Source organism: Triturus cristatus, chromosome 12 (genome assembly GCF_964204655.1).
Source record: "Triturus cristatus chromosome 12, aTriCri1.1, whole genome shotgun sequence".
NCBI classification, from domain to species: Eukaryota; Metazoa; Chordata; class Amphibia; order Caudata; family Salamandridae; genus Triturus; species Triturus cristatus.
Genome location: NC_140595.1, coordinates 740,774,918 through 740,790,525, shown reverse-complemented (window position 1 = coordinate 740,790,525; position 15,608 = coordinate 740,774,918). Strand labels below are relative to the sequence as shown.

The 15,608-nt window shown below is 51.9% G+C and overlaps 1 protein-coding gene across 1 annotated transcript in view; it reads right to left on the bottom strand.

Moving 5' to 3' along the window:
- The window catches only part of PVRIG (PVR related immunoglobulin domain containing), a 63,427-nt gene extending 48,929 nt beyond the window's left edge, over positions 1–14,498 (bottom strand). The window contains exon 1 of the mRNA XM_085636788.1: positions 14,335–14,498. Within this exon, the coding sequence (XP_085492914.1) occupies positions 14,335–14,392 (58 nt within the window). The 5' untranslated portion in view covers positions 14,393–14,498. The remainder of the gene's footprint in view (positions 1–14,334) is intronic.
- Positions 14,499–15,608: the final 1,110 nt, after the last annotated feature.

Sequence of the window (15,608 nt, the reverse complement as noted above, 5' to 3'; positions counted from 1 at the left end):
AGCTGCCACCTGTCTGTTTTTTTACCGTCATGGCCTGAATTTTAATATCCTGGAGGATGCAAAAATAAAGACAAATTCGAAAGTCTCTTTTTTTTCACTTTGATCAGTATGAAAATGGTCAACGTACTTTCAATATGTTCTAAAGCTGCTTTACTCAAACGCGTCTAATAGTTAAACTAAAAAAAGACAGAAAACAGAGCCATGTTCATGTTTAAATGAAAATGGATATTTTATATAAAGAGTGCTTTCTAATTATCATGTTCTGGCCCTTGATGATTCTTATAACAAATACATTTCCATTTTATTTTCTAATTGCTTTTCTATAGTTTTACATAAGATGAACTCGGCCATAGGGCATTGGAGCGATTTACATGAGCAACAGTTACACTACGCAAGATCAAATTTATTTTTTCTTTAAGGCATTGGGAGTTTAAGTGATTTGCCCAGGATCACAGGATGTTGAGATGACGCTGGGACTGGAACCAGGTCTCCGACTCCCAAAGTAGACAGCTTTGGCCACAACGCCACATCCTCTACAGTTTAATAAAAGCCTAATAAAGGTTACCTCACTGCAAGAAGGCCTATGCAAATACACACACACCCTCCAGGAAGGCTTGTCTTAGTTCACTCCCTACCCAGCCCTCCATAGCCTCAGGGAAGGCTTCTCTTAGTTCACTCCCTACCCAGCCCTCCATAGCCTCAGGGAAGCCTTCTCTTAGTTCACTCCCTACCCAGCCCTCCATAGCCTCAGGGAAGGCTTCCCTTAGTTCACTCCCTACCAAGCCCTCCATAGCCTCAGAGAAGTCTTCTCTTAGTTCACTCCCTACCCAGCCCTCCATAGCCTCGGGGAAGGCTTCTCTTAGTTCACTCCCTACCAAGCCCTCCATAGTCTCGGGGAAGGCTTCTCTTGGTTCACTCCCTACCCAGCCCTCCATAGCCTGAGGGAAGGCTTCTCTTAGTTCACTCCCTACCCAGCCCTCCATTGCCCCAGGGAAGGCTTCTCGTATTTCACTCCCTACCAGTCCTCCATAGCCTCAGGGAAGGCTTCCCTTAGTTCACTCCCTACCCAGCCCTCCATAGCCTCAGGGAAGGCTTCCCTTAGTTCACTCCCTACCAAGCCCTCCATAGCCTCAGAGAAGGCTTCTCTTAGTTCACTCCCTACCAGTCCTCCATAGCCTCAGGGAAGGCTTCCCTTAGTTCACTCCCTACCAAGCCCTCCATAGTCTTGGGGAAGGCTTCTCTTAGTTCACTCCCTACCAAGCCCTCCATAGCCTCAGAGAATGCTTCTCTTAGTTCACTCCCTACCAGTCCTCCACAGCCTCAGAGAAGGCTTCTCTTAGTTCACTCCCTACCAAGCCCTCCATAGCCTCAGAGAAGGCTTCTCTTAGTTCACTCCCTACCAGTCCTCCATAGCCTCAGGGAAGGCTTCCCTTAGTTCACTCCCTACCAAGCCCTCCATAGTCTCGGGGAAGGCTTCCCTTAGTTCACTCCCTACCAGTCCTCCATAGCCTCATAGAAGGCTTCTCTTAGTTCACTCCCTACCAGTCCTCCATAGCCTTAGGGAAGGCTTCCCTTAGTTCACTCCCTACTAAGCCCTCCATAGCCTCAGAGAAGGATTCTCTTAGTTCACTCCCTACCAGTCCTTCATAGCCTCAGGGAAGGCTTCCCTTAGTTCACTCCCTACCAAGCCCTCCATAGCCTCAGAGAAGGCTTCTCTTAGTTCACTCCCTACCAGCCCTCCATAGCCTAAGGGAAGGCTTCTCTTAGTTCACTCCCTACCCAGCCCTCCATAGCCTCAGGGAAGGCTTCCCTTAGTTCACTCCCTACCAAGCCCTCCATAGTCTCGGGGAAGGCTTCTCTTAGTTCACTCCCTACCCAGCCCTCCATAGCCTGAGGGAAGGCTTCTCTTAGTTCACTCCATACCCAGCCCTTCATAGCCTCAGGGAAGGCTTCCCTTAGTTCACTCCCTACCAGCCCTCCGTAGCCTCAGGGAAGCCATCTCTTAGTTCACTCCCTACCCAGCCCTTCATAGCCTCAGGGAAGCCTTCTCTTAGTTCACTCCCTACCCAGCCCTTCATAGCCTCAGGGAAACCTTCTCTTAGTTCACTCCCTACCCAGCCCTCCATAGCCTCAGGGAAGCCTTCTCTTAGTTCACTCCCTACCCAGCCCTTCATAGCCTCAGGGAAGATTTCCCTTAGTTCACTCCCTACCCAGCCCTTCATAGCCTCAGGGAAGGCTTCTCGTAGTTCACTTCCTACCCAGCCCTCCATAGCCTCAGGGAAGCCTTCTCTTAGTTCACTCCCTACCTAGCCCTCCAAAGACTCAGGGAAGCCTTCTCTTAGTTCACTCCCTACCCAGCCCTTCATAGCCTCAGGGACGCCTTCTCTTAGTTCACTCCCTACCCAGCCCTCCATAGCCTCAGGGAAGCCTTCTCTTAATTCACTCCCTACCCAGCCCTTCATAGCCTCAGGGAAGCCTTCTCTTAGTTCACTCCCTACCTAGCCCTCCATAGCCTCAGAGAAGGCTTCTCTTAGTTCACTCCCTACCAAGCCCTCCATAGCCTCAGGGAAGCCTTCTCTTAGTTCACTCCCTACCCAGCCCTCCATAGCCTCAGGGAAGCCTTCTCTTAGTTCACTCCCTACCCAGCCCTTCATAGCCTCAGGGAAGCCTTCTCTTAGTTCACTCCCTACCCAGCCCTTCATAGCCTCAGGGAAGCCTTCTCTTAGTTCACTCCCTACCCAGCCCTTCATAGCCTCAGGGAAACCTTCTCTTAGTTCACTCCCTACCCAGCCCTCCATAGCCTCAGGGAAGCCTTCTCTTAGTTCACTCCCTACCCAGCCCTTCATAGCCTCAGGGAAGAATTCCCTTAGTTCACTCCCTACCCAGCCCTTCATAGCCTCAGGGAAGGCTTCTCTTAGTTCACTCCCTACCCAGCCCTCCATAGCCTCAGGGAAGCCTTCTCTTAGTTCACTCCCTACCTAGCCCTCCATAGACTCAGGGAAGCCTTCTCTTAGTTCACTCCCTACCCAGCCCTTCATAGCCTCAGGGATGCCTTCTCTTAGTTCACTCCCTACCCAGCCCTCCATAGCCTCAGGGAAGCCTTCTCTTAGTTCACTCCCTACCCAGCCCTTCATAGCCTCAGGGAAGCCTTCTCTTAGTTCACTCCCTACCTAGCCCTCCATAGCCTGAAGGTGATGGCCTTGCAGGGGAGGGGTCAAGAAAAAGGACATGGCTACCGCTGCTCCACTGAGGGTCTGAGGTGCAGATGGCCCATATAAAAAAAAAAACTCAGTGAGGCCCCTGCATACTCCCACCCGCACCCACCCACCATTGCCTGAATGTGATGGCCTGGCAGAGGAGGGGTTAGGGCCAAGACACTGCTTCGCGGCCCCACTGGGGGCGGAGGTGAGAATAACCCAACAAACAGAGCAACACCTGGCCACAAGTGAGGCAGATTGTCACACTCAACACCTTGGCCACCATAGCCTGAAGTGCGATGGCCTGGGAGGGCAGGGAAGAAGCTGAGGCCCTTGAAAACTGGCCCACGTGTCACCTTTGGGCACCGGCCATCGGCTAATGCCCGACTTCCCAATCTGACCTTGAGACAACATGCTGACCTGATGTTGGTTGTGTCGTTGCAAGCTGCGGACTGCCGCTGCCCGCGTCCCAAGCAGTGGGACATCAGCAGGGCAGCATGTTAGTGGCCGCCCGTCGGAGCCTTCCCCTTTGCTGCCTCGCGCGCGAGGCTACGCCCACCAAGGTATGACTCCCTATAGTTTGGAGCTGGAGGCGGGCCGTTGGGGGCGGGGGGCGCGGCTTGCCCCCCCCTACTTAGGAGGCCCGCTCGCCCAGTTCCTCCTCTGTTTCCTGCGTGCCGCTCCAGCCTGGACACGCGATTTTCGTCACTACGCCGCCGTTTTGAGTGTCTTGGGCGTTCTGGTCGTCCTGTCTGGCGTCGGGTTGTGCCTTCGTGTTAGTCCGGTGAGTGTTAATTGTCCCCTGTCCCCGAGCCTCACTGGCCTGGATGTTGCTGGGTTGCCTGGTGGGGCTCGGGAGGTGGGCTGAGGGGAGCAAGACTTATGCTGTGTAGGTGCAAGGCCGGGGGAGGGGTCTTTTGTTGTGCAAGGTTTACATGCCGTTGGTCTCCAGTGCCGCAGCAGGAGTCGTAGCTCAGGTCTGGCGTGGGTCACACGTTTGTGTCCGTGATAACTGTTTTTCAGATTGACTTACATGCCCGAGAGGTCAGAAGTCATCCAGGGAGATTTCGCAGCCTTTTAAATTAATTTACGTTCCTGTGGTTAGTCACACTGTCGTGATTTCAGAGGTAATTGCTTTTAAGGATTCAGTGCACAGTCGTGTCTGTCTTCTCCCGTCACCGAGCAATGGTGCAAAACGTGTCGGGTGCTTTCAAAGGGACAAATGGCGCGTGATTCCCCGACGACCTTGGAAGAGTTGCCCTGTTTGTGAGCAGGCGAGCTTTCAACATGTGATAACTTAATAGCTGGTAGTAAGGGTGAACATCGCGGTCGGTGGCGGTGTTTTTGCGGTTTCTGGGGCTAATCGATCGTCGTGGAACCCGGAATTGCGGTCGGCAGAGGAGTCTTGCGAAGTAGTGGCGGTGTGGTAGCGGGCTATAGTAGAAGCGTCTTGGGCATGGCGGACCCAGAGGTGAGGTGTCGGGGGCTGGGGGGAGCGCTGAGCGGCCTTGGGGCACTGTAAGTGGGTGGACTAAGGACCTTTGGCCCCGCTGGGCTCCGGTGGCTGCACGGTGTCTCCTCTGTGCTAGTGTGTTGGTTCCGGGTAATCGTTGTCGATTCGACGCCTCCCTCTAGGATCTGGGGCTCGTAGGCGGGCTCGTAGGCGGTGTGCGGTTTAGGGCACGACAAGCGTGGGAGCCGAGTGGTTGTTGGCGGTGGCACGGCGCTATCTTTCGCAAAATTTTTTTATCCCAGGGAACTGTGTGGGCCGGGGAGCGGTGTCAGCGCGTAAACACTTGCAGGGTTTAATGGTTCAGTCCCGGGCTATGCTGGTATCCGTTAGATGAGCGGGTCCGAGCGGTAGCGCTGTTTTGGACGTTAGCGCGTTCGGCGGGGTCATCCCGTCTGATATTGGTTTAGCGGGTTATTGGTACAGCGTGTCCCGCTTCCCTCCCGTTTGGAGGTAAACAGTACGGGGTTGTTTTCGGTCGGGTGCAGGGCAGTCGCGGGGGAAGCCTTTGATCGTTTGTGGTGGGTAGGGAGGACTGGATAAGGTGCCCCTTCACGCCGATGGTCCCAGCGGCTGCCCAGCGCGGGATTGATTTAAATATCGCGCGGGAAAGGAGTGTTCGCTTTGGTTACCTTTCACCCCTTGTACGTTGTGGGGAGGGAGCGCTGGAGTGCGCCGGGGCTCCCTGTACGCTGGCCGCGCGAGATTTCCGGCCGGTCAACAGCGCCGCCGGCGGGTGGTGGCCGTAGCAGTACCGGAGCGCGATCGGCGGCATGGCGCTAGGAGGGGTGCTGCAAACAAACTACAGTCTCGCCAGCATGGTCAGGGGTAGCCTGATAAGCGTGGGGGTACCGCATTGGGAAACCGGTGCGGGGACCGGTGCAGGTTGGTACCAGATTGCTTGGCGAGTAGTTGCAGGCCTGAGTTGGCGAGCATAGGCCCTACTATGGATACTTAGCGAGGATAGTTCTGTCTTCCTCTAGCTAATCAGCTCCACGTTTGCCTTGACTTACGATTATTTGCAGTCTCTACTCTCCTTGCTGGGGAGCTGGTAACGACTGGGGGCGACAATAAATATGCCGTCGGGGGTACGAACCTCCATAAATCCGATCTGGTGAGGCCACGGAGGAGAGTGTGAGGGGCTAAAAAAGGCAGTGTAAATCAAGAGAGCTCTGCCCTAGGACGGGCCCCTCTCTAGGACGGACGGCGCATGCGCAACTCTTTCCACAGCAATGTTGGTATTAATGACCATCAAAGACAGCTCAGTGGGTTGAACCATGTCCTCAGAGAGCTGTGGTGCCCACTGCAAAGCTACTCTTGGAAACCTCGCAAAGTTCTATGTAAACTTTGTAACTTTATAAGATTTGCAAAGTTTTCGGCTTTATCAGTTACGTATCAAGTCACAATTTATGAGACAACTTATCTCGCACGTACTTTTAATAACTCTCGCGGAATGGGCATGCACAAGGTACACAGGGAGTCCTTTAATTACTTTAAGTAACTCTCTCAGATGGGTCTGCGCGAGACACACAGGGAATCCTTTTCTAAGCCCAGGCATTGTGTAGGGCAAAGTGTTCAGAAAATAATCGACATTTATTTACAAAATAGAAAAAGGTCAATTTGAGAGAAAGTGATATTTAAATTGGGGATAAAATGTCAGCAGGCCCCCCGTCACATACCCCAAAGCAGTGGGGTGGGGTGGGACGATCAGGCGGGGCTGGTAGGGGGGTGCTATGTACCCGATTGTCCAGCCCACGCGCACTGCCTGGAGCTTCCGGTCCCCCCAGCTCTCACAGTGCATGGAGGTTTACCTCGGAGTCTTCCAATTAGAACGGGGGGGGAGACACCGCTCATCAGGCCCCACGGTCGTGTATACCGGCCCCCATAGACGGATTCGGCCCTCGCGGCCAGCACACACTGCCGAGATCCGGCGGCAGACTGGCTCGGGGGTGAGATTCATTCGGATTGTAGAGGAGGCCGGACGTTGCTATGTACGGAGGCCTTTCACTTGAATTGACGAGTGCTTGTTTTCTGACAGGTACGAAATCGTAGCGGGGATACAGTGTAAGGGGGATTCAACCAGGAAACATTTCACTACAGTGACCTACTGACCTATTTACATCAGGCGCACTCGGTAGTCTGTTTGGGACGCGTCCGTTGCAGCAGGCAACTGAAACAGTAGCTTGTTTAGTGGGCGGCGTAAGGCTAGGGCAGCCGACCTTCCAATGTGAGATGCCATGTTTGAGCCGATGTTCGTTTTATTCAAAGGAATATATCCTGTGTAATGTAGCTAGTGCCCTTGTAAAGCGCTCGGCGCTTGCGCTATATATATATATAAGCCTGTAACATGAACTCCCTTGTAATTGCATCCTCAGTGAAGTATATCTGAGGCAGTGTCGGGTTGTAGTCTTCAGACTAAATAGACTGCTGGAAAGGGTCAGCAGGGGCCCGCTTATAACTCCTCATATGACTCAAGCTGCTATTGAGTTCCCTTCTTCAATTTCTAATGTAATTACCCCTCATCGACCATTGGGGGGGGGGACGATGTTACGCGTGGGCTCAGGGAAATCTGCGAGGCTTGGTAGTGTTGCTCTTTGGGCCATTGGCGCTTGCTGATGTTTGTGATTAGGCTGTAGTCAGGCAACCTCGCACGCAGCCGGCTTCTCTGGAATTTGCACGTTCATGGGTCATCCTGAAAGTTACGCAGGGTCAGGCCTGGTTAGTACTTGGATGGGAGGCCCAAAGGGGAACACCAGGATGATGCTATTTTGGAAACAGATTCTATAGGTATTATGCTCCTCTTGTCTATTTGGCGGCAATGCGCGTAGATCAGAGTGGGTGTTACACCTGGCAAAGGTGCTTGTTGTTTTTCAGGCCTTTGGCCTTTCCTTTTAGTATGCAGATGCTTCCACCCAGGCGCACCCCCTTTTCCTCTCGCTGGTTTCTGATGGTGCTGGCACTCCTGCACAGGGAAGTTTGTGGCAGGGGGCACAAAGGAGCAAATGAATATGCTGCCGAATCCTGCGTTTTCACGCAGCATGATTTGCCTATCTGGGAGATGCTCTGCGAGATTCTCGGGCCTGTTTTGCGCGAAGGGTGGTGCACTTTGCTGTGGAGGTGCTTGCTCCACGCCCTCTACTGAGAAGGCCATCTCACGGAAGCCGCTTCTGGTGGCCATGGTTTACTTAGTGTTAAAGTGCGGTGAAGTTTGTTAGGTGTCACAATTTGTTGACCTTTTGTGCAGCGTGTGACTCATAGAGTCTACATAGACATTGTTAAACTTGATGGGTTTCACCCTTATCCAAGGACAATCTTCAGCTCTCCCACACTATTAGAGATCCGTCAATGGCTCTTGGCCGGGAAGGAGGTGTGATTTCTCGGTTATTGCCTGCGTTGGGATAGGCAGGCTGACCTAGTGTGGGAGTTCTTGTGTGGCCAAGTGCAACATCTAGCAGTATCCACTGCTTTACCAGCCTCTTGTGTAAGTCGTTCCTTTACCTTGCAGTTTGAAAACAGCTGGTGTAATGTTTCTTTCAGGTCAGTCATAGTGGCAGCTCAGTCTATACAGAAAGTCAGCAGCCTGCGCTGTTTTGAGACAAGCTGAGGGCCTTTTATACAGGAAAGTCGTCAGCCTGAGCTTTTGGGAGACAAGCGGAAGGCCTGGGTCTGTGTGTCATACACAACATCTTTAAGGTTATTCTCCCTGTTCCACAGGGAGGCCATGGAAAGCACAGGGTGACATGGTTTACCGAGACTTAGCCTGGCTTGCCGCTTCTGCGACCTTGTGAGGTTTGTTATGTATTGTATGAAGGTGACAGAGGCTGTCACGGTTGTTTGATAGGCACCAGGGCCAGATGACATTTAAGTGCATTGTGTGCTGAAAACTAAGGAGCGGGTCCATTTAGTAAGCACAAGGAGCACGGGGGGCGTTTCTAGCTCTAAAAGGAAAGTTGAGACAACCCAGTTAAGTTTCAGTGCTAGGCCACATTTGGTGGGGCAATTCCAGGTGTAAAGCATTAAGCAAGTCAGCCCAGGGAATTAGGCAGGCGTACGATTAGCTAAGATTATGTTCAAACTGAGGGAGAGCATATCGACCATAATTAATTGTGGAACCAGAAAAAGCTTTACAAAGCAATGCTGTAGATTTCCGGTAGAATTCTGTATGGATAGGCTTCAGGGATAAGGCCATGACCTTTCTGGAAGGGGCATCTTCTTCGACCTGTTTCAAACTGGGAAAGGAAGTAAGGCGGGCTTGATAACTCCTTATCCTACCTGCGTTGGCACATCTTGTCAGGAGTGATTGTCAAAGGTTTTGCCTTCAGCCAGTCTAGGTTAACACCCATCCACTCCAAGCTAATTGTTCATGGTGATATTGGTCCGCATATACACAGCCCAGTATTAGGCCCCTGGGGTTGTCAGTGTCGTGAATTACTAAATTCTACTGAACTGGAGGTGTGACCGGGTTTTTTACACTAGCAGAAGTTTGGGAGTGCAAGCCTCCACCTGGGGGGTGGCTGGCACCCCAGAATGGCATGCCCTCATCTACATGGTAATAATTCAGAGAGCGACCATACATCTTGAATTTTGCACTTAAACTTTCTAGTAATGGGAAGGGCTTCACACCGTCTGGAATGAGCATGACCAGAGATGTGCTGCTTTCCAGTGACATTTGACAGGTTAAGTGGGCAAAGCTAGCGGAAAAGCCAGATGTATTGTCATCATTTAAAGCAGACGTGACAAAGGGATTGGCAAGATAGAGACACTGCCAACTTGCCGCAATAAAGTCTAAAAAGGCTAGCTTCTATTCAACAAGCAAGGAAATTGGATACGCTGTCCCAGTGGAGAGCAAGAAAAGATTGGGATGAACAGCGGGACTAGTATAAGACTCTATCGTCCAAGTTAATGTAACTTAATTTGCAAGTAGAAAGGCTAAAACGGGGAGATGTTGCTAAGATTTGGGTCAGTTTGTAGTAAACAATAGGATAATACAATGTGAAAGGAAGCAAACTTGTGGCAGTAACCATTCAGAGACAGTGACATGAAGCAGCCAGGAACAGTGAGCATATGTTTCCCGTCTGCTGGGGAGAGTACATAGACAGAGGCTGTCGCCCCCCATACTGTCTGATGCTCACAGCTTTTAAGGGCCCATCCCCTCATTAGATATTCGTGATGTCAGCTTGTGTTTATATACGTAGGGAAAGTGGTTGACTCACACATTACCTTCACCCTGCTTATTGTGCTGTAGCTGTTAGGAACACACTTTTAAGCCAGGAAGGCCCCTAATTCGGCCAATTGAAAAATCTTAATAGGATTGCAGGTCGATAAGCGCCTATTTCACCAATGCCTTGAAGCAGAAGTTTGAGAGTGCAAGCCTCCACCTAGGGGGTGGTTGGCTGAATCTGATGAACTACTTCAAACGGTTCACGGCACTGCACGAGGGAGAGTGGCAATGCCCTGTGCACACTTCACCCAGACACTACAGAATGTGTGTCAGTTACCGGTGCATACTTCAACCAGACACCCGGGAATGGCATGCCCTTATCTACATGGTAATATTGAGAGAGCAGGGAGCGACCATCCCCCTTGAATATTGCACTTAAACTTTCTAGTAATGAAAAGGGCTTATCACCTTCTGAAACAAGCATGACCAGAGATGTGCTGCTCTCCACTGACATTTGACAGGTTAATGGACAAGGCTAGCGGAAAAGCCAGATGTATTGTCATGATTTAAGGTGGACGTGACCGAGGTACTGGCAAGATAGAGACACTGCCAATTATGGGTTAGGAACGAAATCATAACTGGGGCTCACAACAAATTATTTGATAGAAATGAGAAGTTTCCTTTTCAAGCCACGATGTCGGTGCCACGACTTACCTACAGCACTGCAACACCGGTGTGACAAGGACTGTAGGCAAAGATATTAACTACTTTCAGCAGCAATAGAGTCCAAAGCTAGCTGCTATTCAACAAGCAAGGAATTGGATACGCTGTCCCAGTGGAGAGCAAGAAAAGAGTGGGATAACAGCGGGACTAGTATAAGACTCCATCGTCCAATTTAAGGTAACTTAATTTGCAAGTAGAGAGGCTAAGACCGGGAGATGTTGCTAAGATATGGGCCAGTTTGTAGTAAACAGTAGACTAATACGATGTGAAAGGAAGCAATTTTAGGTAACCGTGATGTCAGCTTGTGTTTATATACGTAGGTGAAGTGGTTAACTCACACGTTACCTTCACCCTGCTCATGGTGCTGTAGCTGTCGGGAACACAATTCCGTGCCAGGTGGCACCTAACTTAATGCCGTATATTTACGGTTACAGAACAGGACCCATTATTTAGCCCACTAAAAGCTGGCTCGCAGGGGCGGGCACCTATAAACAGCGAAGGGAGGAAGGGGGGCTCTGGCAGCGACGGTAGCCTCCCCAGAGCTGTGGCGGAGTTACAGGGCGATCTGGATGCAGACGGGTACAGTAAGGGTACCTCTGCGACAGGCGGTACAGTAAGGGTACCCCTGTCCGGCACAGTAAGGGTGCCCGAGCCAAGGTCCAGGAGCCGAAGGGGGTTCTGGGAAGACCGCGACGGCGCCCCGTTAGTCCTTCGGGCGGTTGGGGGGCCTGACCAACCGGGGGTGTGCCACAACACGCTCCGCCCCTGTCGGAAGGGGCGGGAGTAGGAGACAGATCACGTGACCCAGTGGATGATCTGTAAATAATTATGTGCCACACTGCCGGGCATCGACCCACCGTGTGTGCTGGCTCACCAGGCGGGCGGAGCAGCAAGGGGCTGCCTGCCCTGGATCGCCCGTAAGATAACCCAATTTTATTATCATACTGTGTTGTATGAAATAAACCTGCAGCAGTTCTTCACCCACAAATAAAGTGTCAGTGTAATCTTTGGGTGACGTCTGTGTATGCGTGTTGACTGAAGCGGATGACGGTGTGGTCACTATGCCGCTGCCCGCGTCCCAAGCAGTGGGACATCAGCAGGGCAGCATGTTAGTGGCCGCCCGTCGGAGCCTTCCCCTTTGCTGCCTCGCGCGCGAGGCTACGCCCACCAAGGTATGACTCCCTATAGTTTGGAGCTGGAGGCGGGCCGTTGGGGGCGGGGGGCGCGGCTTGCCCCCCCCTACTTAGGAGGCCCGCTCGCCCAGTTCCTCCTCTGTTTCCTGCGCGCCGCTCCAGCCTGGACACGCGATTTCCCACCCTTTCCACTTACCCCACGTGTCAGGCACAGCGCGTTAGTTGGAATGTTTTAATGTTTTCTTTTGCGTTGCAGGCGGAGTTACAGGGCGATCTGGATGCAGACGGGTACAGTAAGGGTACCTCTGCGACAGGCGGTACAGTAAGGGTACCCCTGTCCGGCACAGTAAGGGTGCCCGAGCCAAGGTCCAGGAGCCGAAGGGGGTTCTGGGAAGACCGCGACGGCGCCCCGTTAGTCCTTCGGGCGGTTGGGGGGCCTGACCAACCGGGGGTGTGCCACAACACGCTCCGCCCCTGTCGGAAGGGGCGGGAGTAGGAGACAGATCACGTGACCCAGTGGATGATCTGTAAATAATTATGTGCCACACTGCCGGGCATCGACCCACCGTGTGTGCTGGCTCACCAGGCGGGCGGAGCAGCAAGGGGCTGCCTGCCCTGGATCGCCCGTAAGATAACCCAATTTTATTATCATACTGTGTTGTATGAAATAAACCTGCAGCAGTTCTTCACCCACAAATAAAGTGTCAGTGTAATCTTTGGGTGACGTCTGTGTATGCGTGTTGACTGAAGCGGATGACGGTGTGGTCACTATGACCGTGAACCCACACAGCGAGTGTTACGTTGGAAAGGACAGTGTCTTCCTGAGACGTCCGGCCTGGACATGATGAAATAACAGCGCCGGGAGCGCGCCCGGTTAAACACAACGAGGCGCCATTTTGATCCAGAGATGCACGTGATGTCAAGTGCAGGTACTTGGCCTGTGTGTATTTGGGGGTGTGATGGTCAAGGGGTGGACAAGTCTGAGGGGGAGGGGGGGCGGTTAGGAGCCCCTTACCACAGTGTGAATGCACGAGCGCTGTGGCTGGGCAGTTAATGCACACGATGCCCTCTGTAGAGTTAAGATGGCGCTGCTAACACTGCTTTCCCTTGCAATGGGCGGGTTTATGAGATTGCATTATTTTGGAATATTGAACATTATTTTAAGTAATCGCGCAATAAAATATTCATACTAATTCATTCATTCATACGGGTGGGTAGGTTGGCGGGCAGCCTGTGTGCAGTCTGTGCCATTAGCCAGGTGGCCAAGCCCAAAATATGCCTGGGCCACAGTATTTTGTGAATTGGGCATCATCTTTTGAAGAGAGATGTGTGTGAGAAGTAGAGCTCTTTGTAGGATGGTTATTTGCACCTCCAGGAGTGTCAAGTGATACAGAGGCAGCACACGCGTGCAACAGGTCGGCAGTGGGCCCAGAGTGGGCAGCTAAACACTATTTCTCTGTCTCAACCACGCACAGAGACAGTGCAGCTAGTTGGCAAGGTACCGTCGTGGCCTCCAGGGCTATAGAAGTAAATATAGCAGGCCTCTGGGTCACTACACAGTGCTAGCAACTATAAGTGTGGGTCTGGGCACGGGGCTGTCCCTTACCTGGGTTCGGGCTGGGGGCCTCTCCTGGGTCTGAAGCCCTCGCGGCCCAGTCCAGTCTAAGGGCCTCTGAGTAGGGTGGGGGGGGGGGGGGAGTGGTCGTATATTTTCCAGTCCAACGCCTTTGGAGTCCACTCACGAGCGCGCCCTCATTTCACCTACACCAGGGACGGGCTCAGAAGTAGGGACACTCTGCGGACCAGGCGTCGGGATCCCTCCGAGCCCACCACGACATATAACAGAGCCCAGGCGCCACGCTGACCCCACTGCTCCCTGTCCGAATAAAGGCCCTGGCGGGGGCGGCGTTGACCTGTTCCCGCACGTGGTGTCCACGTAGTGAGACTCTACACTGAATATGGACACACTGGGTTTACATAGCCTCACAAGAAACTATTTACCCCACTGGTGGACTAATCCGCACCGCTCACACTTGTCAGCCTGCTGAAACAGGAATATCAAATTATTTGGGGAAACACGACAGGAGGGCACTGGGTGCTGCCACATCCCCTCCTGGGTCCAAACAACCCTGTACTGAAGCACACGGATGACTACAACAACTTACTTACACCCACCTCAAAGGACAGTGAACTCTGCCCAGCTCTGCCCCGCCCGTGGGCGGGACTCGTGAGGGGGGGGGGGGGGAGTTGAGGGGCAATGGATGATTTAGCTCAAGTGCTGTGCGCGCAGAGTAGGATGGAATCTATCAGCTCAGATCTAAGCAAACCCGATTATACAGCACTTAGGACTAAGTGATTTGTCTCTTGGCGCTTAACCAGTCTGAGAGTGTCTTAGTAAGCAAATCGGTTCTTTAACTTTAGGAGGCTGAAAGCCCAAGTCGGGCATTCCAAGTTAGGGCCCCCAGGCTAGCTACTCACCACAAGCATGAACATGAAAGGTGCATGAACCCGGCGGACTATCGCCCGAGTCGTGCACAGCTGCACAGCTGCACAGAGGCTCGCTCAGGGCCTGGCATCCCTAACAAGTCAACATTCATTGGTCCGCCTTACCTGTGTCGGTGGAGGCCAGGAGCAGCAGCAGGGCCGCCGGCCACACCAGCCGTGCCATGGCGAGTGAGCGTCGAGGTGCCGGAGCGGCCCCCTCAAGGTGTGCTGCAGCGTCCGGTCCAGTTTGGGTTTTCACCCAGCTCGGGTTTCCGTTGTTCACTGAAAGATACAGGAAGGAGGTGGCGGCCTAGAGCCGAGAAGCACAGGGCTCGTCTGCGTGGGTGTCTGCTAGTGAGTTGTCGCGAGGGCAGAGTCTGACGAGGCCACCGGGCCCGGAGCTCGGGGAGCACAGACTGCAGCAGAGAGAGGGGTGCACGCTGCAGGGAAGAGTGCATACGAGTCTGTGCGGGCCGCGGAAGCATAGCGCTGGAAGCAGGGGTGCGGGAGCAGTGGCGCTGGGACTAGAACTAGGGGCGCGGCAGGTGCTGTGGCACCCATTTAACGCAAGAGGAGTTCATAGGGGGTTGAATAGGCATGATGCAACATTTTTGTGTGTGCAAATTACTGTTTTACAAGCACATGTATATTTATTACATGTATGTGCGTGTAAAACGAAAGCCAATTTGGTGCTTGAATTTAGTCCACTACAGATTGGGGGCTCAAACATTTTCCTGCCCCGTCCCCTAAAGAAGCGAATCAAACTTCTCCGCTTAACTTCTACAGTTAACAGATATTTAAAAATATTTCAACATTTTTGGCAGCACACATGCGGAATAGAACCTAAGCATGCTTTACTGTGATGGGAAAACGACTTTGTGTGATGCACATAAAACTAGCACCTGCCCGACGTATATTGTTGTTTTTCGAAACATGCCTTTATCGTCAAAATTGACACAATTGTACTCCCAAAATGGGAATGTACAGTAGCATAATAGCCACATTGAATGTATATGTGATAGGTCTATTAATTACCTTTAATCCTACATACTGAGGTTCTTTTGATATGTTGATCTTGCAGCTTCTATGTGCTTTACACTGTGTATTGCTGCACCACGTTGTCCTTTGGTACTCCTTTTCATCATCATCATAGTAGTCTTTATTCGAATTAAAATAATTCATACAAGACACAAACATAAAAAACGAATACAAGTAAAACAAGTCAGTTAATGGTTAAAAATGTAAAAACTTTACAATAAATAGATAAAAGTTTTATGTAAAAGGGATATTAAACATAGAAATAGACGCGATGATATGGATTAAACATTGATGATCAAGTAGTGCTAAAAAAGTTAATACACGAATAATAATCATATTTGAGGGCCTACCTATGCACCTTT